Genomic DNA, 24,653 nt, shown 5'->3' with positions numbered 1-24,653 from the left:
GTCTCTGTGCCCGCTGTCCAGGCCTTGGCCTTTTGGGGGATGGAGGCCAGGCCCCCTCTTCAGATGGGAGACCCCAGGCTCAGGGGATCTGGGGACAGCGCTTGCCACCAGGACACCAGGCACTGCACGTGGGGTCACCACCAAGGGCGCCCCAGCGGCCCCGCCCCGCCTGCAGGGGAGGGCCGGCGCCTCTCCACACCGCGGCCGCGGCTTCTCCCGGCTCTCCTCGCCCAGAGCTGAGGCAGGGCGCAGGCCAGGGCCCCCTCCTTCTGCTCCGGGAGAGACACGACAGAAAGGAAAGCAGCGGCTCCAGCGGCTCGTTTTGGATCTCAGCGGGTTTATTGTTCGCTTCCCCTCTTTGCGCAGTTTCCTAGCGAATGAAAAAAGGACCCCACAGCCCCAACTGGGAGCGAGTGGAACGGCCTCGCCTCGCGCTCCCAACGGGCAGGAGCCGGGACCGCGGGCCTCCCACCCTCCCGCTCGTCCAGCAAAGGTCAGGCTTCAAAGCAACACCCCACCAAAACGGTACAACTTAAGTGAAATAGAAGCACTTTTTTCACCCACCCCCATGCCAGGAGGTTCAGGCCAAAACCTCCTCTTAAAACGGTTTTTCTGCTAGAAACGCTCTCGTACTTTTTTCTCTTTCATTTCTCTGGAAGGTTAAATAAGATACATTTCCCCTGGTGCAGAGAGAACGCGTAGCGCGGGTCCGAGCCCCCCTCCCCCCTCCACAGGGCAGCAGGACTGGGTGCAGCCCAGGGCTCCTGGGCCCCCATCTCCCAGGGACAGGACGGGGCGGGGGACAGGCGGGCAGGCGGGGCCAGGCCCCTGCGGGCGGGCGGCACATGCTGGGAACGCGGACGTCCAAGGGAGACCCCGGCGGGCAGGAAGCGAGCCTCTTCGGGGCCTTCTTTTCTAATCACCAAGCGAAATAAATATAAACACGTCGAAAACAAGGCCGCTTCAAACGGAGTCGTAGAAAAGGGCGAGGACAGGAGGCGAAGGAGAGACGAAGGAGGGCGGGTTCCCCGGACCGGACGGCGGCCCCTCGGCGGACAGCGGCATCGGGGCGGAGACGGCGCCCGTGCGTGCACGTGGGGCCCCCAGGGAAGTCCGACCCGGAGCCCCTTTTCCTGGAAATCACTGCGCGACCCCCGCGGAGGAGCCGCGGCCGGGCAGGTGCGCGGGGCCAGGGGGCCGCGCCGCGGGGAGGGCCTCGGGTCTGCCGCCCTCGGACCTGGAGCGGGTGCCCCGGGCTGGCCCGCAGCGGCGGCGCTGACTCCGAGCGGCCTCGCGTCCTAGTCCCGGCCCGCGGGGTCTGAGCCTCTCCCGGCGGCGGTGGCGCGGGCTCCGGCCCTAGTCACAGGAAGAAGTCGGGGGCGCCCTTGGCCCCGCCGGGCCCGGCCTGCGGCGGCGAGGACGCCCGCGGGAAGCCGGGCCCGCCCGCGCCCCCGGAGCCGCCGCGGCCCGCCAGCTTCTCGTACTTCTCCTTGTACAGGTCCCGCTCCTTGGCCAGGCGCCCCACCTCCAGCTTCAGCTGCTCCACCTGGCCCTGGAGCTGGCACTTCTCGCTCTCCAGGATGTGCCGCTGCTGCACGCGCTTGAAGCGGCAGGACTGCGCGTAGCCGCGGTTCTTGAGCGTGCGCCGCTTCTGCTTCAGCCGGATCACCTCCTCCTTGCTGACGCCGCGCAGCTGCCGGTTCAGCTCGCGCACCGACATGGACACCAGCTGGTCGTCGGAGAAGCGCTCCTCCAGGCGCACGTGGTGGCCCGCGCCGCCGTGGTGGTGGTGGTGGTGGTGGTGGGCCGCGTGGTGGTGGTGGTGGTGGGCGCCGTGGTGCGCGCCGTGGGGATGGCCGGCGCCCACGTCCCCCGCGCCGCCGCCGCCGCCCGCGAAGCCCTGGCCCCGGAAGGCCTCGTAGGCCGCCGCGGCTGCCGGGTGGTGCGCGCCGTGGTGCCCGGCGTGCTGGCCGCTGCCGATGAGCGCCTCCACCGCGTCCTCGGGCGTCAGGCTGAGCGCCTCGGGGTTCAGGTGGTGCTGGTAGCCGCTCATCCAGTACAGATCCTCCAGCGCCGGCTTCCCCGAGGCGCCCCCGACGGCGCCGGGACCCCCGCTCGCCGCGCCCGGGGCGCCCCCGGCCTGCGCTGCGTTGCCGCCGCCCGCTGCGCCGCCGCCACCGCCGGCGCCCGGGCTGGGTGCGCAGAAGCTGGGCGAGGAGGGCACGGAGGAGCAGGGCGTGCTGAGCGGCGTCGAGGACAAGGAGCCGGGAGGCAGGCGGTGACAGAAACGCTCGGCCTCGGGGGGTTCCTTCTTCACCTCGAACTTCATCAGGTCGAAGTCGTTGACGTACTCGATGGCCAGCGGGCTACTGGGCAGCTCGGCGCCCATCGCCAGCTCCGCGGCCATCGCCCGGGGCCCGGCCCCGCCCGGTTGTGCCCCAAGGGAGGGCGTGGGGGGGCCGTGGGCCTCTCCCCTCCTCCGATCCCCACGGGCGCTGGGTCCCGACGGGGCGGCCGCGGGCGGCAGGGACGGTCAGCTCCCGGCGGCCGCGCCTAGGCGCGTGTGTAAAAGTTTCGCGCGCAGTCAACTCAGTCTCGGCAGCTGGGGACACGCCGGCTGGGTCCTTGGGCGGCTCGGGCCGCGAGCGCGCCCAGGTCACCGCGGGCGCAGGCCAGCCGCGCTCCCGTCCCCACTCCGGCGCCCGGGCAGGTGGCCGGGCGGCTGGCCGGGCGGCCGCCGCCTGGGGCTGCTGGGACTCCCCCGCGCTCCGCCCGCGCTCCGCCCGCGCTCGGCCGGCCCCGCCTCCAAGGCCGAGCGCTGCACCGAGCGCTCCCCTTTTATAGAGCCCGGCGCCCGGGCCCGCCTCCGTGGGAGGGGCGCGCACCCTCGGGCCAATAGGAGTCCCAGACCCGCCGCCCTCATTTGCCTATCCCCATGGCAACCCGGATCCCAGCTGTCAATCTCCTGCGGGGAACAGCTGTGGGAAAGGGTGGTGATGGGCCGCGGGCTGGAGGAGGAGTAGGGCCCTCTGGTGGCCACCGCGGGGCACTGCAGCGGCGGGGGGCGCGAGGCAGAGGGCCGCCGGGCGTGGGCACTGGTTTGCGGCCTCTGGGCCCTCGCGTCCGCGACGGGGCGGCCGGGGAGTCTCGGGGAGCAGAAGGTGCCTCTTGGTGCCTCGGTCCCCCCACCGCCCCGCTGGCCGTGACCCAGTTGCCCCTTCCCGGCGCTGCCCGGCTGGCGGGAGGCCGCGTCCCGCGGCTGGCGTGGCCGTGCGGGGACCTCCCAGCCTCTCCGACGCCGTGACACCCGGCCCGGCGGGCGCTGCGCGGGGCGCGCGGTTATTTTTAGCGCGCGGTTCAGGCGGGTTCAGGAATTCAGTCAACAAAGTTTTACCCTGGCGGCGGGACCCCGGGGTGCGGACAGGTGGGGAGGGGACCGCCGAGGGAGTGCTCCGGAGACAGGGGGCGGGCACAGAGGGGCGGGTGCTCCAGGGACAGGGCGGGGCCCGCGGCTGAGGGGCTGGGCTCGGGAATTAGGAACCCCCGGCCCCAGCTGCCCACCAGGCGGGGTCTGGAGCAGGGCGCGGGGCGGGGCCTGGCGGGGACCGAGGTTTGAAGGTGCAGTCGGTGGCCCAGGGCTCGGGACAGCGGAAAGGGCAGTGAAGCCAGGGGCGCCCTAGCGGGTGAAGGTCCCTGCCCCTGCCCCCCACCCCCAGGGTCAATGCGGGGAGAGGGGCCTGACCCAGAGTGACCCCCTCCCCATTCTCTATCCTGCTGTTATATGCTTGTCTAAGAAGTCAATGCTAACCCCAAGTATTGATGCGTAAGAAGAAAAGTGTGGAAGGACGCGGGCAGGAAGCCGCCAGGGGCAGACCAACCGTGGGCCTGGGCATTTAGCTACCAGAGCTTGTTCCTCGTTCTGGTTCCAACGTCTGTAATTTATAATAAAAATGTCCCACAACTGGGGCTGAAACCCACGCCCAATACACCACGGGTGGCCCAGCCCCGTGTTGGCGGGCCTCTGTGCCTTCCCTACTGCCCCCACACCCTGCGGGGGGGCGGGGACCCCCCAGGGATGGCCCAGCGGAAGGGGAGGGGCAGGATGGAGCCCCCGGGCCAGGTGTTTAGACTCCAGGACACAAGTTGCCAGAAGCATCACAGGGTTTGGGGTGCCCCTTAAAGCCCCCAGTGTCCAGGGGGAGGCCTCTGGGTTCAGAGGAGCGGAGGCTGGCACTGGGCTGCCCCTTGGCGCCGGGCTGCTGGGCCAGGCAGGGGTGGGGCCAAGCCCAGGAGAATGCTGGGGTGGAGGAGCCCAACCCCAGGGCCCACCTGGGTCTCCTCCCGGCTCCTGGTCTCCAGCTGAGGGCACGGACCCCCCCCCCCCCGCCCCGTCACACTGGGCTCTGTGGCACCCCCCCCCCGAGTCTGCCCAAGTGCCTCCCCTTGTCCTGAGAGGTCACGCTGGCGGCTGCTGCCAGGGCAGGTTGCGGACCAGCTGAGCCCCCACCAGAGCCCCTTGAGGTCCTTAAGGCCCGTGCTCAGCTACCAAGACAGCTGCCCCAGGGTCCGCCCCGAAATGTGAATGCAAGGACGCTCTGCCAGGAAGTGCTGTGCTGCCCAGCGGCCGGGGGGGGGGGGGGGGAAAGGGGGAGGGCATGCTGGTCCCTGGGAGGCAGCTCCTGAGCTGGGGCAAGGGGTGGCCTGCGGCTACCTGCGTGGACGTTGTGACAGGAAGCTGCACGCCTCTCCTCCCGCACTTCCTCCCCAGGCACTGCCCCCTAAGCACAGTGGCCACAGGGCCGGCGCCCGCCCACCTAGGAGCCCGCTGTACGCCAGCGCCATTCTGGGGTGCGCACTCAGCAGCCATGGTGGGGAGACAGGGAGTGCCCGCCCCAGTTCACGCCTCCTCCAGACCCACACCTGGAGTCTCTGTCCTGCGGGCCCAGTGCCCCTGCCCCGCCCACGGCCCCCAGGCACCTTGCCTCTCCAAGACCAAAGGCCCCAGGTGCCCGAGGACACACCAGCTTGGAGCGGAGACATGAACCACGCTCCCGGTCTCCCCACACCAAGGCCCTCGCCTCCAGCAAGGGCCCCTCTGCCCGCTGCAGGCCCCTAGCCCAGGGTCCTCTCTGCTGGTCTCACTGCTTCAGGCCACCTGGACGCAGGCCACCTGGACGCGGGCCTGCCCTGCCTGCAGGGGCGGGGGCACCTGCTCCTGGCTGTCCCCTCAGGGGAGGTTGTGCAGCCACAGCCCAGAGAGGGCACAGCCCAGCGAGGATGGCGGGAGCCAGGGGGCGCGGCCCTTCCCAGGCGAGAAGCCGGCTCCTGGCAAAGGCTCGCGGCACCCCTTTAATCTGGGTTGGGGTGACCTGCACCTTCGTCGCCCTGCCTCTTAGCCAGAGGAGTCCAGAGTGACCGGGGCTCCCTTGGCGTCCCCCTCAGCTTCCAGGGAGCCAGGATGTTGCCCCGCCAAGGCTGAGGCTGAGCGGGTCCCCTAATGGGTCACAGGGAGGCAGGGGGCGGAGGGTGGAGGGGCAGGGGCTGGGGCAGCCATCGGCCTGGTATCTCCCACTGAGTGCCCAGCCCCCCTTCTAGAGCCTTCCATGCTGTCCGCGGGCAGTCTGACTGGTGCTCCAGGCGCTGGGCTATAGCGCAGTGGGTCTTGGGTTTCCCCCCCTTTGCCCCAGGCCTCCCACTGGCAGCCCCAAAGCCTTGGCCTCGCTGGAGGGCGGGCCTGGGGAGCTGGGCCGTGTGGGGGAGCAGGGCCGTGTGGGGGAGGGCAGGCGTCCGGCAGGCAGGTCAGCTGCCCAGTGGACACACCTAGCACCTGGGGCAGCACGCACACCCTGCCCTTACTGAGGAGGGGTGCAGGGATGGCCAAACCCACAGCCGTCTGTCATTCCGTCCCTCTGTCCAGGCAGGAAGAAGTTACCCAGCCCCTTCCACTGTCAAGGCTTTGCCCTTTGAGGACAGCTCAAGGGCAGCCCAGGGCGTGGGGAGAAGGGGTGGGGAGAAGGGATGGGGAGAAGGGGTGGGGCGAAGGGGATGGGGCGAAGGGGATGGGGAGAAGGGGTGGGGAGAAGGGGATGGGGCGAAGGGGATGGGGAGAAGGGGTGGGGAGAAGGGGTGGGGAGAAGGGGTGGGGAGAAGGGATGGGGAGAAGGGGTGGGGAGAAGGGGTGGGGAGAAGGGGTGGGGAGAAGGGATGGGGAGAAGGGGTGGGGCGAAGGGGATGGGGCGAAGGGGATGGGGAGAAGGGGTGGGGCGAAGGGGATGGGGCGAAGGGGATGGGGAGAAGGGGTGGGGAGAAGGGGTGGGGAGAAGGGGTGGGGAGAAGGGATGGGGAGAAGGGGTGGGGAGAAGGGGTGGGGAGAAGGGGTGGGGAGAAGGGGATGGGGAGAAGGGGTGGGGAGAAGGGGTGGGGAGAAGGCAGGTCCTGGGCCGTGACCAGGGACAGTGACCAATGACCAGACGCTGCGCGCTGCTGGATCAGCCGCCATCAGCTTGGTTCCCGTCACCTTCGGGGCTGGTGCGGAGACCCCACCTCGCAGAGGGCCTGGGAAGCCCGGGGTCCTCCTGGGCCCGCCCCCCCCGAGCATGGGCTGGGCCAAGGGGCCTGCGTTCCAGCTCTGGACAGGGCTGCCCCTTCTACCTGGGCCCAGAGGGCAGGCAGAGCAACCCCAAGTCCAGGCCGTGGGCGAAGCTGCAGGCCAGGGAGCACCCGGGCAGTGGTGGGCACCGCTGGCACCAAGGGCGCTGTGGCTCCCAGACCAGGTGGAGCCCCTCCCTCCTCTGCGGGGAACGAGGAAACACCCTAAGGCCCGTGCCTTCCGGACCTCGGCCTGTCACACCAGAGCCTGTCCCAGGCCCCCGCTGAGGCCCCAACCCTCAGCCAGGCTCCGCGGTCCCTGTGGAGACACCTGTGGCGTGGGAGGTGTGGGGGCCGCACCAGCTGCCCCGCCTCAGGCTGCTGACCTGCCCAGCCCCTGCCCGGCCCAGCCACTCTCAAGCTGCCCAGGGCCTCCGAGGGGCCTCGGCGAGGGGACCCACCCCAGCCTGCTGCAGCCGTGGCCCTGGCTCCCGTGGGCCTTTCCCCACAGGTCACGGTGGCGTGGCCATGAGGGGCTGCAGGAGGCCTCTTTACCCTGCCTGGCCCTGTTCAGGTCCAGAGCCTGGTGGGCAGGTGGGAGGACAGAGCCGTGGTCACAGGGGAGGACTCTACCTCCAGGGTCTGCGGCCAGCGCCCCCTTCTCCAGGGGGACTCACTCGCAGGCCTCCAGGTCCCGCCAGGGGCTCCCAGGACACCCGTGGCAGCGGCCATCTGTGAGCTGAGGCGTGGCGACAGACAGCAGCCAAGCAGACATGGGACAACCTTTATTGCTGAACGTGAATGCCCGCCAGGGAGCCTGGCTGGTGGCCCCGTGCCCAGGCAGGAGTCCTGGGCGAGGCTGGGGTACAGTGACCACCACTGCCCCACCACAGAGGGCGGGGAGCTGGGGCGTGTGCTGGGTGGGAGGCTGAGGACCCAAGGTGGGAGGTGCGGGGTACAGAGGGGCGGGCCAGGCAGGGCCCAGCCCGAGGGAGGGGAGGCTGGGAGCCAGGTGGGCGGAGCGATGGCCCAGCGGCCCCCAGGGCGTCTGGCGGCAGGCAGCCCTCCTCGGGGGTTGGCGGGGTAGCCCCTTCCTGTCCAGCGCCGAGAGGTGGAGGTAGGCGTGGGCTGGCACCCTGGGCTCTCACAGCCGGGGTTTGATGTGCAGAGGTTTCCCTGTTCCGAGAAGGGCAGAGGTCAGGTGACAGCAGCCCCCGAGCTCCCTGAGGGGGCACGCACAGCGGGGCGCAGGCCTGGCCCCTGTGGCCCAGGAGAGGTGGGAGCAGCGGAGCTGGAACACCGGGGCCACCCAGACACCGCACCTCACCTCACGGGAAAAGCCAGGTGTGCACAGACGCTGGCTGGTGGGGCAGGGCACCACGTCCCCGTGCAGGGGCGGGGCAGCCTGTGGTCAGGAGCAAGCAACCAGAGGGTGGAGAGTGGTGTCCAAGGGGCCCGCTCAGTCCACACTCGTGGGTGCCAACGCCTCTCCCTTCCCACGAAGCCCCTCACAGGCTGGGCCCGAGGACCAGCCGCCTCCACGCAGCCACCCACAGGCAGGCCTCTCCGTGTGCCCCTCAGGGCTGAGGCCCCAGCCACCTGCTCGGCTGAGCGCAAGCCCAGAGTCAGGCCCAGCAGCTGGGGCCCCAGGCCTTGGCCTCCGGGTGCAGCCCGGCCTCCCGCCCTGGGCCCTCCCCGCCCACCTCCGCGGAGCAGGGAAGGCAGGCTGGGGGGCGCCCCCACTGCCTCCTCTCCCTCTGGGTCGGCTGCAGGTTCCTCATTTCCAAAATGAAAGTGGCAGAGCTCCCAGCGGCCCCTCCGCAACCCCAGGGAGCCACCCCGGTGGAGAGCCAGGCCGCTCCTTGCCAAGTGGGGGCTGAGACGAGGCGGGCGGGCCGGGCCCCTCCGCGTGCGCGTTTGAGCGTGCTCAGCGGAGCTGCTAGAGGAGGCTGCGGCAAGCATCTTCCATTAACGTTACGACCGTGAAATATGACAATAAAATGGTGGCCGTATGGCCGCAAATTTGCAGCCTGCCGAGCTGCGTGGGGCTTATCGCCGCTCAAACGCGCGGAAAGCTGTAAAATGTTTACAGAAAGGGTCGTTTGCAGCCATAAAACCCTCTTTTCTCTCCTCAACAAGGCTGAGTGGAGCCATTTACCAGGCCCCAAATGCTCATCGGGGAGAGGGAGCATCTGTTCTCTCCAGGAGCGTGCGCCGAGCTTCCAGAACAAATTAACAGAAATGGGTGCTTTCTAATTAAATCAGCCCTTGGCCGCTGCGCACTCACACCTCGGCCCCGCCCCTTGGCGGCAGGTGCGCACGCTGGCTCTCGGAGCCTGGGCCACCTGGAGGCCGATGGGTGGGTCGGAGCCGGGCACTGGGAGGGCCGGCGCCTACCTGAGTCCTTGGTGGGGCGGCTCCTGGCGGCCGGGGCCCTGGGCTGGCCGCCCGGGCTGGGCGAGGACTGCAGGGCGATGAAGGACGGCAGCTTGGAGAGGCCGCCGGGGCCCGTTCCCGCAGAGGCCGCCTCCTCCCGCAGCGCAGGCTCCTCCCGGTCTGAGGAGGGGGAGGGCGAGGGGGAGGAGGGGGCCTTCGGTGGCAGGGGGCAGGCTGAAGCTGCAGCTGACCCCTGTGCGGAGGAGAGAGGGGAGGCCAGGCCAGCAGCCTCCGAGGCGGGGGAGCTGGGTGTCTGCCTCGCAGGGCGCTGGGAGGCCGAGGGCTTCCTGCGAGAGAGGGGGAGCACCAGTGTGAAGGGCGGCTGCTCCGCAGGGGCGTCTGGAGGCCCCAGCCAACCACCTGGAGATCCCCTCCCAGCGGCAAGGCCCCCAGCGCCGTCCCCTGGCCCCAGCCACCAGGTATCCCCACCCGGTGCCGGGCCAGCCCGAGCCTGCCCTCCTCTTCCGCACAGGGGACCCCCCCTCCCTCCCCTCCCTCCCCGGGGCTCGGCAGGGCAGGGGCTGGCAGCACCACACTAGCTGATCTGGGCCAGGGATGCCCTTGGCTCTGTCCAGCTTGGAGGCGACTCAAGACTGAGGTTTCTTTTAGGATCTGAAGCCAAAAGAGCTGGGCGGGATGTAGGGGCTCCCCAGGGGTCCTGAATGTCCCCAGAGCTTCCCCACAGCACCCCTCCCCCTCACCTGGGCCCGTGGCCAGTGGAGGCCCTGCTCCTGGGAGGCGCGCTGCTGGGCTCCGGGGCTGGGGGCGCAGCTGCCCGGCGGCCGGGGCGCTTCTGGTTGCGGTGGAGCAGCTGGCACTGGGCGCCCCGGGGGCAGGAGCCCCCGCGGGAGAAGTCGGGGCACAGCAGGGTGTGCTTCTTCTTGCACTGGGGGAAGACGGCACGGCTGGGAGGCCTCGCGGGGACGGCCGCCGCCCTGTCGGCTGGAGCCCTGGGCCCGGGCTCCCTGTGCGGGGGCGGGGCTCCAGCTGCAACCCCTCTAGCATGTGCCCTGAGCGCCGTATGGCGAGGGCCCCGCCCTGGGAAACCGAGGGCCTGGGGGTCCTGCCAGGCTGGGTGGGGCTTCCCGGGGTGTGAACCCCTCCCCCTGGAGGAAAACAGGGTGGGGTGAGGAAGGGGGTGAGTGGGACTTGGGCTTGAGGCCTGGAGAACCTCACTGGGAGCGGTGTGGCCGGTCATCCCAGGCCGCTGCACACCCGATCCACCACACCTGTCAGGGCGGCTAATGATACCCTCGAGGGGCAGGTGCTCTGGGCGCAGCTTCAGCCCCTGCTGTGGGCCCTCCTCCAGCCGAGGGGGCCCTTTCTCCCTGTCTCCCTGCAGCTGGCTCTGTGGGCAGGGCAGATGTACGAGCCTGGGCACCCCAACTGCCCCTCACATGGGGGCAGGCAGCCAGGGACCCGCCAGAGATGGACCTGGAGGAGAACCACTGCGAGACTGCTGAGCCCACCCAGAACTGAGTTTAGACCAGCCAGCGCCGGGGCACGCGTGGCCGTGGCCTGGGCCGCCGAGACTGCATGGCCGTGGCCGTGGCCTGGGCCGCCGCCCTCCAGCAGAACCTCCCTCCTGCGCTCTGAGAAGATCTGTGCACTGGCCCACTCTTGTCCCCCACCTGGCCCCATTGCCACCAGGGACCAGAAGCCGTCACACTGGGGCGAGAGCCAGCAGGCCCTGCATGGACAAACCTCTAGCAAAACAGACAAGAGAAATGTCATACGTTTCCAACACGGGCGTGAGCAGTGGACAGCTGTCCCTGCAGACACTGGGTAACCAGGGAATACTCCGCTCTCCTACACACGGACACCTGACAACTCACTGACTGAAATGGACCAACTGCGCACACCGCCACCAGACCCGACTCAGGAAGAAACAGGTGGACCAGACCTGTGGACAGTGAGGAGGCCGGTCAGCACGAAAGCCTCTGAGCAAAGGAAGGCCCACCAGATGCTTCACGGGTGAATTCCACGGAACGTGCGAAGATTGAACACCCACCCTCCCAATGCTCCCCAAACTCTGAGCATCTGCGGAACGCTCGCCACCCTGAACGGCCCAAGCAATCGGTGGAGCCCGACTTACTCCCTCGATACCAGTGGGGACCAAGACGCCACCGGGAAAGGAAACTGCGGGCTGACGTTCCCTGTGCGTACAGGTGCAGGAGTCCCCCGCCAAACGCCAGCGAGCGGAGTTCGGCAGCGACCAAGTCGGAATTATTCCCAGAATGCAAGGATGGCTCGACATCCAAAACGCAATCCATGTCACTGATTCAGTAGCACTGACTGGCCACCTTGATGACGGGAAGGAGGAAGCTCAAGGCTCATCTCAATTAAGGCAAAACAATTGGACAAGATTCAAGCCCTTTTTGTGATAAAACACCGAACAAACTAGAACCTGGAAAGGGAGCCCTGCACACGACCAAGGCCTTCGAGCAGCTCAGGGTGCAGGCTGGGAGCTTTCCCTCTAAGGTGAGGGAGCGGGCAAGGGCGCCCCCTTCTGCCCCTTTTATTCAACGTAGTACTGCAAGTTCTGGCAGAGCAATGAGGCAAAAATAGATAAAAAAAAATAGCAGGCATCCAAATAAGAAGAAAAGAAATCTGTTAGCAGAGAAGAATCCTCAGAATAATTGTTAGATCAGTAAATAAATTCAGCCACATTCCAGGATATAAAATCAACACATAATTACGTTGTTATACACTTGCAATGAACAATGTAAAAAGGAAATTTCAAAACTCTCATCTATACTAATAAAAGGATAATATGCTAATTAGACCGGGAGACCTTCCAGGAGACCTTCTGGACAAAACCATGGGGGCAAACAGGCCAGCAGGGGGGGCAGTTTGGGGCGAGCAGGCCGGTGGGGGGGGCAGTTGGGGGTGATCAGGCCGGCAGTGGGGGTCAGTTGGGGGCAAGCAGGCCGGTGGGGAGGAACAGTTGGGGGTGATCAGGCCAGCAGGGGGGGTCAGTTGGGGGTGAGCAGGATGGCAGGGGGGGGTCAGTTGGGGGTGAGCAGGATGGCAGGGAGGGGCAGTTGGGGACAATCAGGCAGGCAGGCAGGTGAGTGGTTAGGAGCCAGTGGTCCCGGATTGTGAGAGGGATGTCCCAGATGGGAGAGGGTGCAGGGCTGAGGGACACTCCCCCCCCCACACCCGTGCACGAATGCTGTGCACCAGGCCACTGGTTTGTAACACTTAGAAATAAACTTGAGCGAGGCGGCGAGAGACTTGCACACGGAAAACCACAAAGCACCGCTGAGGGACATTAAGGAAGACACGCCTCGTGTGTGGACTGGAAGACCTGCTACTGGAAGATGCCACCCAAGGTGAACCCACAGACTCAGCACAATTCCAGCAAAACCCCAAAGGCCTTCTTTTACTTTTGCTTTCTTAGAAATAGAAAACTCATCCAAAAACACCCACAGGGAACCTCGAGGGTCCCCGAAGAGGCGAAGCAATCTTGGGGGAAGAACAGCATTTGAAGGACGGACGTTTCCGATTTCTAAGCCATCGTAAAGCTGTCGTGATAAACACTGGCATAAGGACAGACACACAGACCGACGGACAGAACAGAGACCCCGGAAATAAGCCCTCACATGGACGGCCGACAGACTCCCGACGAGGGCGCCCCGTCAGCGGGAAAGGACCGTCTTCTCGCAAACGGTGCTGGGACAACTGGACACACACGTGCAAAGAAACGAAGTGGCCCCCTAACACCACAGACAAAAATCAACTCGAAATGGGCCAGAGACCTACACTTGAGGGCGAAAACGACAAAACCCTTACACGGCAGGACAGGGGGCTGTGTGACACTGAATTTGACAAAAACTTCTTGGATTTGACACCAAAACACAAGCAATAGACAAACTGCATCTAAGGACACCCCGGGGCGGGGCGGGGCGGGGGGAGGAGCCACAGGAGAATGACAAGACGGCTCACTGAGCGGGAGAAGATTCGCAGGTCACATCTCTGATGAGGGATTGATTCTAGAACATGTCCATTTCCATTCAAAAACGGGCAAAGGACTCGAGTCCACATTCTCCACCGAGGACGCCCAGTGACCAGTAAGCACCTGCGGAAATGCCAGCACCGCTGGTCGCCAGGGAAATGCAAATCGCCACCTCGCCTGTGGCTGTAAAGGGAGGCAGGCGGTGAGGGAGCGGGAGCCGCCCGCCCGCGGTCAGCAGCAGCCACGCAGGGAAGCAGCGGCGGGTCCTCAGAAGCTGAGAGAAGCGTCACCTCGGCCGGTCGGTTTCACTGCTCTCACTGCGAGGCCTCTGCCCCACGTCCACCCGGAGGCTCGGCACCGATGTGCACAGAGGATGCTGGGAACAGCCTGCGGCCCAGCCCGGCCCGGAGGCCCGGAGGCCCGGAGCACCGCTCAGCCGTAAAAGGAATGCAGTCCTGAGACCAACACGATGACCCCAAACACGCTACGCCAGAGAAGCCAGACGCCAGTCTGCGTTGTAGGGTCCAACCCACGAACTGCCCAGAGCAGACAATCCGGAGAGACGGAGGCGGGCAGGCTGTGGAGGCGGATGCAGCGATGGCTGCACTAGACTCGGGGCGCACGCCTGTCCTGCCCTGGGTGAGCCGGAAGGTACGCAGACCCCCTCTTTACCCAGAGCAGCTTTGTGACCACGGGCGCCCGGATCAGAGGGAAGGATGGGTGGTTGGCACACGGTGCAGGGAAGGGCCCCCTGTGTGAGAACACCTGTGCCCTAGCTGGTGGACAGCGAGCAGCGGACATGGCCTTCCCTTCCCCCGGCGCCTGCCCCACCCCCCCGCCACGTCGTGGGCTCTGCCACATCCCGATTTTACAGAAAAGAAAACAGGCCGAGGGGCAGGGCTGGCGCCGAACTGAGGCAGGCCTGCCTCCACTGGCCGGAGAGCCAGCTGCAGAAGATGAGGGCCGAGGCCTTGGGTGGGACAGATCCTGGAACAAAGACCCACAGGGTGAAAAATGGGAGGACTGTGCCCCTGAAACCGGGAAGATTCCAACCGAAGGGCAAAGCTACCAGGCGGTGACCGACGGGGACGCTGCCTGCGATCGGAAGGCAGAGAACGAACGCGGGCCAGAGGACACAGTGTCTGTGAGGCAGGAGGGGGCGGCCTCACTGCTGGGAGCCCCCAGGCAGCATGAGAAAGAAGGAAGTCCAGGGAGGGCCGGAGTGCGGGGAGGCCGGCGGCAGTGGCAGTGCGACCTCGAGGTTCTGTGCTGAGGGGGCCGTGGGACCATTCACACGTGTGCACACGGGTATGTGCCCATCTGCACTGAGAAGCAGGGAACTCCTGCCGCCCAGACCAAGGGCTTTAAACACAAGGAAAGGGGCCAGGCCCCAGGAGGAGCGGCCAGTGCAGAGCTGGAGGGTGCAGGGCTGGAGGGTGCAGGGTGCAGGGTGTAGGCTGGAGGTGCAGGGTGTAGGTCTGGAGGGTGCAGGGCTGGAGGGCAGGGCTGGAGGGTGCAGGGCTGGAGGGCAGGGCTGGAGGGTGCAGAGCTGGATGGTCCAGGGTGCAGGTTGGAGGGTACAGGGCTGGAGGGTGCAGGGTGCAGGGCGCAGGCTGGAGGGTGCAGGGTTGCAGGGCTGGAGGGTGCAGGCTGGAGGGTGCAGGGCTGGAGGGGGCAGGTTGGAGGGTGCAGGTTGGAGGGTGCAGGCTGGAGGGTGCAGGTTGGAGGGTGCAGGTTGGAGGGTGCAGGGCTGGAGGGGGCAGGGCTGGAGGGGGCAGGGCTGGAGGGGGCAGGGCTGGAGGGGGCAGGCTGGAGGGTGCAGGTTGGAGGGGGCAGGGCTGGAGGGTGCAGGGTTGCAGGGCTGGAGGGTGCAGGCTGGAGGGTGCAGGGCTGGAGGGTGCAGGCTGGAGGGTGCAGGTTGGAGGGGGCAGGGCTGGAGGGTGCAGGCTGGAGGGTGCAGGGCTGGAGGGGGCAGGGCTGGAGGGGGCAGGGCTGCAGCGGGAGAGCCAGGTGAGCCCGCAGCACCTGCGGTGCCCTAAACGCCAAGGTGGGGCCACATGCCCCTAAGCGGACAGGGACAGTGACGGATGTAACCTGCAGAGCCCACACGGATGCAAACCCAACCGAGCTCTCCCTGAGCGAGCGCCACCAGAAACCACGACGGGACGACAGCTTCGCACGCAGAGGGCAAACACGGTAGCTGTGAGACTAGTGGGTGGAGTGGCTTCCGGAGTCTCCCCCGCCACACGCACATGCACACGCACAACACACGCACAAAGCAGAAAGGCTGGCATCACACTGAGTGACCGGGGGGGAGGCCACCCCACGGAGTGCGGGTCAGCAGGCCCGTGGCCGTGTGCCCCAGCCCAGCGAGGCCAGAGCAGCCTAAACCATTCACAGGAAAAGGGATGCGCCTCTTTAACAAGCTGTGGCTCCAGGAAGCAAGGTTAACAATTCCACTCGATCCGGTGGAATATTATAAACTCTCTGGGGCCCATTCGGGGCTGGCACTCCAGGCGGGAGGTGCCCACTCAGCACTTCTCATATTATTTAGAGAATCGAGTTAACCCTCCCGGGCCCGGCTCGCGCCCGCCGCGGCCTGCTCAGCGCTTTCCCATCTACAATTACGAGCCGCTATCCATCATGTGGGCCACGAGCACCCGCACCGAAAGGGGCTCAGTAAGCACTTCCTCTGGCAGCAGCAGCAGGACTTAGAACAGCCCTGATCCTTCTCAGGAACTGGAGGACTTCACAGTCACCACCCACCGCCGACCCGCACCGGGGTCCCTCAAGGTGACCTGTCCACTCCGGTCAGGACCCCACCTCGGCCTGGTGGCAGGAAGGGTCAGTCCTGCACTGACCGTGCTCCCTGGCCAACACCCAGCCCTGCCCGGTGCCTCTGCTTCCTCAGAGCCCAGCCAGACTGCAGGCCCTGAGGCGGGCGCCATTCACCCGCGGCTGGGCAGGTAAGCAGCTGCCTCTTGGGGCGCCAGGGACTGAGGAGACCCGTCCAGACCCCAGCCCGGGGCCGCTGTTCAGCAGCCCCCCACCCTCAGGCCCACATGGGACAGGAGGGGGAGGGCACTGCCTCACTGTCGGAGACGACAGGGGCTGCCAGCTCGGGCCGCAGGCTCAGGGAGGCTCACCTTGGCGCCCAGCGGGCAGTAGCCTTTGAGGAAGTCGGTGCAGACCTCCGCCTTCCGAGACACGTAGACATGGCTGTAGGGACAGTCGCTGTTGCTGCAAATCCCCTTCAGGAAGTAGGAGCACACGGGCATCTGTGGGGAGGGAGGGGCGGCACTGAGGGCCGAGGCCTGCAGCTCCTGCACCCCACTTCTCAGGTCAACACCCTGACTCTCAGGTCCTGCCATGTGCTCCACAGCCAGCAACGAGCCGCACAGACTGCGGCTGGAGGCCCCACGAGGTCCTGGCCCAGGAGGAGGGGACACAGTGCCGGCCCACAGCAGGGCCAGCAGGGGCCAGGGCGCCTCCTTGGGCTGTGGGCCGCACGGGGACAGACTTTCCAGTGACCTGAGGAGTGATGCCTCGGTGTCCTGGGCTGGAGACCTGGCCCCTCTTGGGCCAGGGTGGACAGTGGGCTCAGCGGGCAGGGAGCCGCCTGGAGCAGCCCCGGCCTGTGGAGGCCTGGCAGGGGCCCGGCCAGCACCCTGGCCCGTGGCAGGTGGCCCAGCTGGGACAGGAAGATGCACAGCCCCCCTCCTTCCGACTGGGGAAATTGAGGCCTGAGAGCCAGGGAGTCTCTGACCCCACCCTGACCTTTGCAGCTGCCACTTTCCCAGCGACTCCTCTCTGGGACCCCAGCCGCCCTGCTGTCCTGCAGGAGACACACAGGGCCCTGCGGGTCTCCCCCTGCGGGTCTCCCCCTCCGGCAGGGCAGCACCCCCAGTCAGTCCCACTGGCTCCCCACTTTTCTGGGGAAGGCGGGAGGGGGGCTGAGGAGGGAGAGCAGAGAAACAAAGGCGGTTTCCGTGCGTGCGAATTTGTTTCTAATTGTCTTTTAACTGCAGCGCAGAGGGGAGAGGGGCCGGCAGTGGGGGGGGCTGCAGACAATCCCCTTAATGTGGCTTTTGATCTAGAGCCCAAATTAGCTCTAATAAAAAGGATAATGAAGCCAGCTCCACGCCAAGCGGAGCTCCGCCTCGCTGTCAGCACGGCCGTTATCCAGAGGAAACTGCCTTCTCGTTTCAATTAACCTTGTTTGCACCCACGGCGTCCACACAAATAACAGAAACATTAACTCAGACGCTGGCGTGGCCACGTCAGACAGCCGGGGGCGCACGGCTTTGGAGCCGGAGCTAATGAACCCGAAACTCGACGTGAGTCTCCAAATCGCTCACCAGAGCTTGGGAGCTCCATTAGGGAAAAAACGCTGATTCTCCCCAAGCTCCTCAAGGGGAAAAGCTGTTGCCGCAGCAGCGCTGGCCACCCCCCTTCCTCCTCCCGTCTCGGCCCCTTCCTGGGCTCCCCGGCCAGCACTGCCCCAGCCTGAGCTCCCGCACCCCCCGGGACCACACGCCGCCCTGGCTCTGCCCCCTCGGGGAGCCTGCAGATGGGGTCCACTCACCTCGACCCATGGGGTGGGGGCCTGGGACAGAGACCCTCTGCCCGCCCCATTCCCCGTGACTGGGAAGCCTCTGGCCTCTCAGCACCCTGTGCCCCACTGCGGGCCTGCCCTCCCAGCGGGGGCCCCTGTGGGCACTGGCAGGAAGCATGGCACAGGGCTGGTAAGAGCCAGCTGAGCAGAGCGGGGGGAGGGGCCTGGGGGATGGAGGGCAGAGCCTTCGGGTCACAGCCCAGCTCCTGGCAGACAGACGCCAGGGGACCTGCGGGAACGTGCCGGGTGCCCCCGCCCTGCCCGAGCTGCGCGCACCTTCTCCTTGGAGACCTGGTGGGAGAAGGGGCAGGTGCCGTCTGTCTTCTTGCACGTGCCCCGGAGAAACCTGTGGAACGAACGGGAAGAGGGTGAGGGGCGGGGGAGACAGAGGGACTCGCCACCCGCCCGCCGCCCACCCAGCGGCCGGCTCACCTGGTGCACACGGCCACCTTCTCGGGGTCGTGGATGTAGGGGCAGCGCTCGCCGCGGTTGCACCTGCCGAAGCGGTTGTAGTACATGCAGTACTCCTGCCCCGCCCGGCGCCGCCTCTGCCGGGCCTGCCGCACGATGGCCAGGCTGCGCTGCACGGCCCGGCTGTGGACGGGGAGTGGGGTGAGACCGACAGAGGTGCACAGCCCCCAATCCCAACCCCAACCCCAACCCCAACCCCAGGGACGTACCTGGCCAGGGAGCGGCTGCAGCTGCCAGGAGGGTCCAGCCGGCCTGTGGGGAGAGGCCGGTCAGGCCCACCCCACCCTGGGCTCCGCCCACCCACAGCTTGGCACAGGCCCTGGCTCTCCACCCCCAGCTCAGGCCCTGCAGTCCCTCCTGGAGACCCCCCTCCCCTGAGGCTGGGTTCCTGCCAGGCCCTGCCCCCCGCCCCCTACATGTGGCACAGGGACACGGCTCCCCCAGGGCCATCCTGGTTGCTGGCCCCTCTGCCCCTCTGCCTGGGGCAGACCCAGGGCATGTGACCAAGTGGCTCTGGACATGCCCCTGGCTTCCCATGAGCCAGTGGTCTTGTGTATTTAAAGGGAGTGAAATACAGACAGAGAGGTACGTGGCCGTGGAGCCGGACACCCTCAGCCAGGCTCTGGGGAGCGGGGCCCCTCACAAGTAGGCCTGGCTCCCAGGCCTCAGCAGCCCAAAGGGCAGCTGCTCACAAAGTGGACGTGGTGAGGGGGGTGGGGGCGGGCTTGCCTGCAGGCCGTTCCGTGAGCACTGAGCCCCTCCTGCCGTGACACCAGGTCCCCTCCCAGGCGGCACGTCCCATTCCACACACACCCCTCCCGGACCAGATCCCGTTTCCGGGCAGCTGCTGACACAGAGGATCGGGCAGGGGGAGGGACACCACAGGGAGCCGAGGGCCAAGGGATGACCAAGCACCTGCTGCAAAGGGCTGTCCCTGCGCTTCCCGGCTTGGCTACCGCGGAGCCCGCCCGAAGGAGGCCTGGCAGGTGCCCTCCGGTGACCTTCCCACGGCCCCGCCTCTGCAGCTCCCGAGCTCCGACCACTACGCAAGCTTTGACCGCCACAGCCTGTGCCAACCCAAGTCCCTGCGCCGCTCCCCGCCCCCCCCCCCCCCCACACACACATCAGTCTCCTCCAGTCTAAAGGGAGTCTGAGCCCTGGCCGCTGTGGCTCAGCCTGGAGGTTGCTGGTTTGAGTCCCAGTCAGGGCACACGGCCCCGATCCAGGTGGGGGCGTGGGGGAGGCAGCAGCGGATCCTTGTCTCTCTCACATCCATGTCTCTCTCTCTCCCTTCCTCTCTGAAATCAATAAAAACGTTTACAAATAAAAAAATAAAGGGGTGTCTCCAAGGCTGAACAGCAGGACCCCAACAGGAGAAGTGCTCTGCGCGGCAGCCAGGCTGGTGGCGGTGCAGGAGGCGGGGGCGGGGGAGGGGGGACAGAGGGGCTTAGGGCAGCCCAGGCCCCAGTGGAGCCCGGTTCCCAGGCTGGGACACCCCGAGGGCTGTGGGGCCGGCCCACGTGCCACGTGGTGTGTGCACCTGCCAGCTGGCGGGGGACAGTGCAATCTGGTAGCTGGTGCGGTGCTGGCGGTCCGGGCTGCCACCCAGGCTGCGTTGACGCTGCGGCACAGCCTGCTCCTGCCAGGGGTGCTGTCAGCACGTGGCCGCGCCCAGGCGGGGCCCAGGCTGGCTCTGGGGGGGGGGGGGGGCAGGCTCACTCCCCTTCCACTTTTCGCTCTTAGAGAGATGCAGTGTGGGGCTCGGGCGCTTTGCCAGGCACAGGAGCACCTTTCAAAAGCTCTGGGTGTTAAAAATGCACATCAAGTAGCTGGTGTGAGGGGCTGGGGGCGCTGGGAGGTGCTGAAAAGTTCAGCTGAAACCGCGACCTGGGAGCAGGAGGCGCTGAGCCTTCGAGAGAACTCGCGCTTCCCAGGATCTTCCCAAAATAGACGCGGCAGCCACAGCCCCCCCCGCCCCCCCCCTACCCTGCCGGGCTCTGGGTCAGAGGGCGCCCCTGGGCACAGTGCCCCCTGGGGAGAAGACTGACACCCTGGCCTGGCTCTGGTGACAGGGGAGCCCCAGGGAGTGGCGTCTGGGAGGTAGGGAGGCAGGGGGTGGGGTGCGGGCCGCAGTCAGGCTCTCTGTGACCTCAAAGCAGCTATCCTGCGGCCGGCATGTCACAGGTCACAGGTCACAGGTCACGGGTGAGAGGCATGCAGACTGAGACCTCCCAGGAGGAGCCTGCCCTGCTCTGGGGCCAGCCGGCAGCCCCGGCCGAGACGGTGGCCCTGGCAGGGGACGGAGCGCCTGCCCCACCGCGAGGACCCACAGCTCTGGGGCCGTGACTGCACAAGGCCCAGCGAAGTGCCCGTCAGAGCCACAGCCGGTGCACCCAGGTCTCAGGCCAGGGCATGTGGGAGGGGTCCCGGGGCTGGGCCCTGAGGAGGGCAGGCCTTGGGCCCAGGAAGGAAGTGCCTGGCCCCAGGGTTGGGGCGGGTCTGCCCCAGGAAGACAGGCTCTGAGCTCTGCACCCCCAGAAAGCCACGGAGGCAGGAGAGGCCGAGGGAGGGCCAGGAGGCTGCTCCTTCCTGCTGAGGCCAAAGCTCCTCGCACACGAGGAGGAGTTATTCCGCCAAGTGGGCGCAGGTCAGCGCACGGCGCCAGCTGGAGCCATCGCCCCTCCCAGTGAGGAGCCGCCTCCCGCAGTCCAGGCAGGTGCGCAGGGAGGAGCCCTGAGTTGGGAGGACTGAGCCCCAGGCCTGCCCCTCAGAGGCCACCGAGGCTGGTCAGCAGGTGGCAGCGTAGCCTGCAGGGCAGGTCTATGGGGAGGGGCCTCCTGGAACAGGGGCCCCAGGCCCCTGAGGCTGGGGGTAGGGAGAGGGTGGGGGGGCCGATTCTGGGGAGCAAGCGCAGTGTGGCCGCCACGCTGTGAGAGGAGTGACAGCTCTATCCCCGGCAGGTGGCCTGACGGGGGAAGGGAGCACCCCCATAGTGCCCCGGCGCCGGCCTCTCCCACGGCTCTGCCTGCCTGCCCAGGTGGCACCTGGGGCCTCCCCAGGGCTGGGCGCAGGGCTCAGCGGCAGGTCAGTGAGGAGGCGTGCTGACCGCTCTTCCTCTCTGGCCGCCAGGCACCTCTCCTGCCCCGGAGACCAGGGGGTAAGGAAAGGCATGCGGGGCCTGCCCGGGGTGGCTCCTGGTTAGAGCGCTGGCCTGCGCACCCAAGGGTCTCGAGTCCGATTCCCGGTCAAGGGCGCGCACGTCTGGCCAGGGAGGAGTCCCTGAGGCCTGTTTGCGTAAGTGGCACCAGACCCTGGGGCTGACGGGGTGGGCATGCGGCCCCATGAGAGGCCCACCCGAAGGGCATCCTGTCTGCAGGCCAGCAAGCTCGTCCAGCCGTGACGTGAGGACGCAGGAGCAGAACCAGGTCCTGCCGGCCAGGCCAGCGTGAGGGTCAGGGGACAACAACCAGTGCCATGGAGGCCCCAGGGGAGATGGACCAGCGGGTTCAACCACAGGGGCCAACCAGACATCCCTCTGCAACGGGGCCCTGGGCCCGCCCGCTGTGGCTCCGTCACCCAGGAGGAGCCCGCCCGCTGTGGCTCCGTCACCCAGGAGGAGCCCGCCCGCTGTGGCTCCGTCACCCAGGAGGAGCCCGCCCGCTGTGGCTCCGTCACCCAGGAGGAGCCCGCCTCAGGGGAGCAGCAGGTGGGCAGGGTTCTGCTTCTGGGGAAGGCAGCGGAAGGGAAGGCAGGGGAAGGGAAGGCAGCGGAAGGGAAGGCAGGGGAAGGGAAGGCAGGGGAAGGGAAGGCAGCGGAAGGGAAGGCAGGGGAAGGGAAGGCAGCGGAAGGGAAGGCAGGGGAAGGGAAGGCAGCGGAAGGGAAGGCAGCGGAAGGGAAGGCAGGGGAAGGGAAGGCAGCGGAAGGGAAGGCAGCGGAAGGGAAGGCAGGGGAAGGGAAGGCAGCGGAAGGGAAGGCAGCGGAAGGGAAGGCAGCGGAAGGGAAGGCAGGGGAAGGGAAGGCAGCGGAAGGGAAGGCAGGGGAAGGGAAGGCAGCGGAAGGGAAGGCAGCGGAAGGGAAGGCAGCGGAAGGGAAGGCAGGGGAAGGGAAGGCAGGGGAAGGGAAGGCAGCGGGAGGGAAGGCAGCGGGAGGGAAGGCAGCGGAAGGGAAGGCAGGGGAAGGGAAGGCAGGGGAAGGGAAGGCAGCGGAAGGGAAGGCAGCGGAAGGGAAGGCAGCGGAAGGGAAGGCAGCGGAAGGGAAGGCAGGGGAAGGGAAGGCAGGGGAAGGGAAGGCAGCGGGAGGGAAGGCAGCGGGAGGGAAGGCAGCGGAAGGGAAGGCAGGGGAAGGGAAGGCAGGGGAAGGGAAGGCAGCGGAAGGGAAGGCAGCGGAAGGGAAGGCAGCGGAAGGGAAGGCAGCGGAAGGGAAGGCAGGGGAAGGGAAGGCAGGGGAAGGGAAGGCAGCGGAAGGGAAGGCAGGGGAAGGGAAGGCAGGGGAAGGGAAGGCAGCAGAAGGGAAGGCAGGGGAAGGGAAGGCAGGGGAAGGGAAGGCAGCGGGAGGGAAGGCAGCGGGAGGGAAGGCAGGGGAAGGGAAGGCAGCGGAAGGGAAGGCAGCGGAAGGGAAGGCAGGGGAAGGGAAGGCAGGGGAAGGGAAGGCAGCGGAAGGGAAGGCAGGGGAAGGGAAGGCAGGGGAAGGGAAGGCAGCGGAAGGGAAGGCAGGGGAAGGGAAGGCAGGGGAAGGGAAGGCAGGGGAAGGGAAGGCAGCGGGAGGGAAGGCAGGGGAAGGGAAGGCAGCGGAAGGGAAGGCAGCGGAAGGGAAGGCAGGGGAAGGGAAGGCAGCGGAAGGGAAGGCAGCGGAAGGGAAGGCAGGGGAAGGGAAGGCAGCGGGAGGGAAGGCAGGGGAAGGGAAGGCAGGGGAAGGGAAGGCAGCGGAAGGGAAGGCAGCGGAAGGGAAGGCAGCGGAAGGGAAGGCAGCGGAAGGGAAGGCAGCGGGAGGGAAGGCAGGAGAAGGGAAGGCAGGGGAAGGGAAGGCAGTGGATGAGACCTTGCCCTCCACCATGCCCCCGCTGTGTGGAGCCCGTGGGCCATGACGACGGATGCCACCGGCCTTTGAGCTCTGGGGTTAGAGGCGACCCACCTGCTGGTGGGAGGGGCCATCCTGACCCAGCACAGCACCTGGGGCTGAGCCTCAGGAGGCCCCCTAGGGAGGCCTGGCCAGCGCCCTGCACCTGCTTGTGCCCAGCAAAGAGATGGTGACGCTGAGGCCATGGGCAGAATGGAGACAGCTCCCAGACCCTGGTGCCTCCCTGGGGAGCCCAGGGGGCCTGCCTGGAAGAGGGCCACGGGCACCCGAAGCCCCACAGAGGCCCTGGGAGCCCGGCGGGCAGGGAAGGGGCTGGGGCTCGGGCATCCCCGCCCTCCTCCTTGGGTGCTGCAACCCCACCCACCTGCCATTCTGCCCTTTTTCTGACAGGAGGTGAAAGTGGACCAAAACTAAAACATTTCCCGAGTTAGTTTGTACAGTCAGCGAATCCGAAGCCTCCCCTCCTCTCGGCCTGTTTCTGGGGGAGGCGGTGCCAATGTGACTCCAGGGCCACGGCCCCTGGTGCTCCCTCGCCAGCCCTGTTCACACCTGGCTCGTGCCTTTGTCCAGGAGCGAACACGGGGCATCAGGGACGGCTCAGCCAAGCGAGAGCCCCCGTCTGCCCGAGGGGCCTTCCCTGGGGACAGAGGCTGCAGGGCCTCCCATCAGTGCCCGGCCTGCTCCCCCCTCGCCCAACATCGGGGCGGCGATGAGGTGCTGTGGGCAGTGAGGAGTGGCGAATGCTGCTGGGATTTGGGGAGCACCCATTCAGAAGGGAGCACCCACTCGGAAGGGAGCACTCACTCAGAAGGGAGCACCCACTCAGAAGGGAGCACCCACTCGGGAGGGAGCACCCACTCGGAAGGGGGCTCAGGAACATCTTGGGAGTGAGGGCTGGGCCTCAGGGAGCCTCACCTGTACGCAGGAGGGGCCTGCAGGCCCCCTCAGCACTGGGCCGGCCGGGAGTCTTGGCGAGCTTGTTGGCTGTCACCCTGTAGAGCACCCCTCCGATACAGCGGTAGCCTCTGTCCCGCCAGCGCGGGGAGCCGAGCTGGACTCTCCCACCGCCGCGGGCAGGGCGCAGGCGATTTAGCACCAGGGACCTGCAAACACAGGGAGATACCAGTCAGCCCAGCCCTAAGACCCCAGGCGGGAGGCCGCTGTTGCCCTGCCCCCCACGGCCCAGGAGGTGGTGTCCCCACCCACCAACCAGGCTATGTGAGCCCCTGAGGGGTCACCGGGAGGGGACAGCCTCCCCTCCAACATGCACACCCCGAGCCAGGACCGCCTGGGCCCTGGGAGGAGGCCTGACACCCTCACTGGAGATGCCCTGCAGACACCACGGCCCCGCAGTGAGGTCGGCCACAGGCTCCCCGGCTCGGTGGCCCTGCAGCGTCCTGGCTGACCCGCCCCCAGCTGTCCCCTGAGCAGCTGCCACCAGGATGAGGGGACGGGGCGTCCAGGGTGGGACCAGCCAGCCTCCTGACTCCAGAGGGCATGGGGCTCACC

At 67.3% G+C, this 24,653-nt stretch overlaps 2 protein-coding genes across 2 annotated transcripts in view; both read right to left on the bottom strand.

Annotated features, from left to right (window-relative positions):
• Positions 1-357: 357 nt before the first annotated feature.
• MAFA (MAF bZIP transcription factor A) lies at positions 358-2,778 on the bottom strand. The gene has a single exon (XM_080646955.1). The coding sequence runs from the start codon at positions 2,405-2,407 to the stop codon at positions 1,361-1,363; it is 1,047 nt and encodes a 348-aa protein (XP_080503081.1). The 5' UTR covers positions 2,408-2,778; the 3' UTR covers positions 358-1,360.
• Positions 2,779-7,358: 4,580 nt separating this feature from the next.
• The window catches only part of ZC3H3 (zinc finger CCCH-type containing 3), a gene marked incomplete at its 5' end in the record, with an annotated part of 45,401 nt that continues 28,106 nt past the window's right edge, over positions 7,359-24,653 (bottom strand). Inside the window, 8 exons of the mRNA XM_080646645.1 lie at positions 7,359-7,764; positions 8,986-9,311; positions 9,726-9,910; positions 16,129-16,260; positions 17,874-17,943; positions 18,030-18,191; positions 18,278-18,320; positions 24,060-24,247. Coding sequence (XP_080502771.1) covers positions 7,733-7,764; positions 8,986-9,311; positions 9,726-9,910; positions 16,129-16,260; positions 17,874-17,943; positions 18,030-18,191; positions 18,278-18,320; positions 24,060-24,247 — 1,138 coding nt within the window. The 3' untranslated portion in view covers positions 7,359-7,732. The remainder of the gene's footprint in view (positions 7,765-8,985; positions 9,312-9,725; positions 9,911-16,128; positions 16,261-17,873; positions 17,944-18,029; positions 18,192-18,277; positions 18,321-24,059; positions 24,248-24,653) is intronic.

This window comes from Plecotus auritus (assembly GCF_963455305.1).
Source record: "Plecotus auritus genome assembly, chromosome: 11".
NCBI classification, from domain to species: domain Eukaryota; kingdom Metazoa; phylum Chordata; class Mammalia; order Chiroptera; family Vespertilionidae; genus Plecotus; species Plecotus auritus.
Note: the sequence above shows the minus strand (reverse complement) of the source record. Positions and strands in the feature narration are given on the sequence as shown.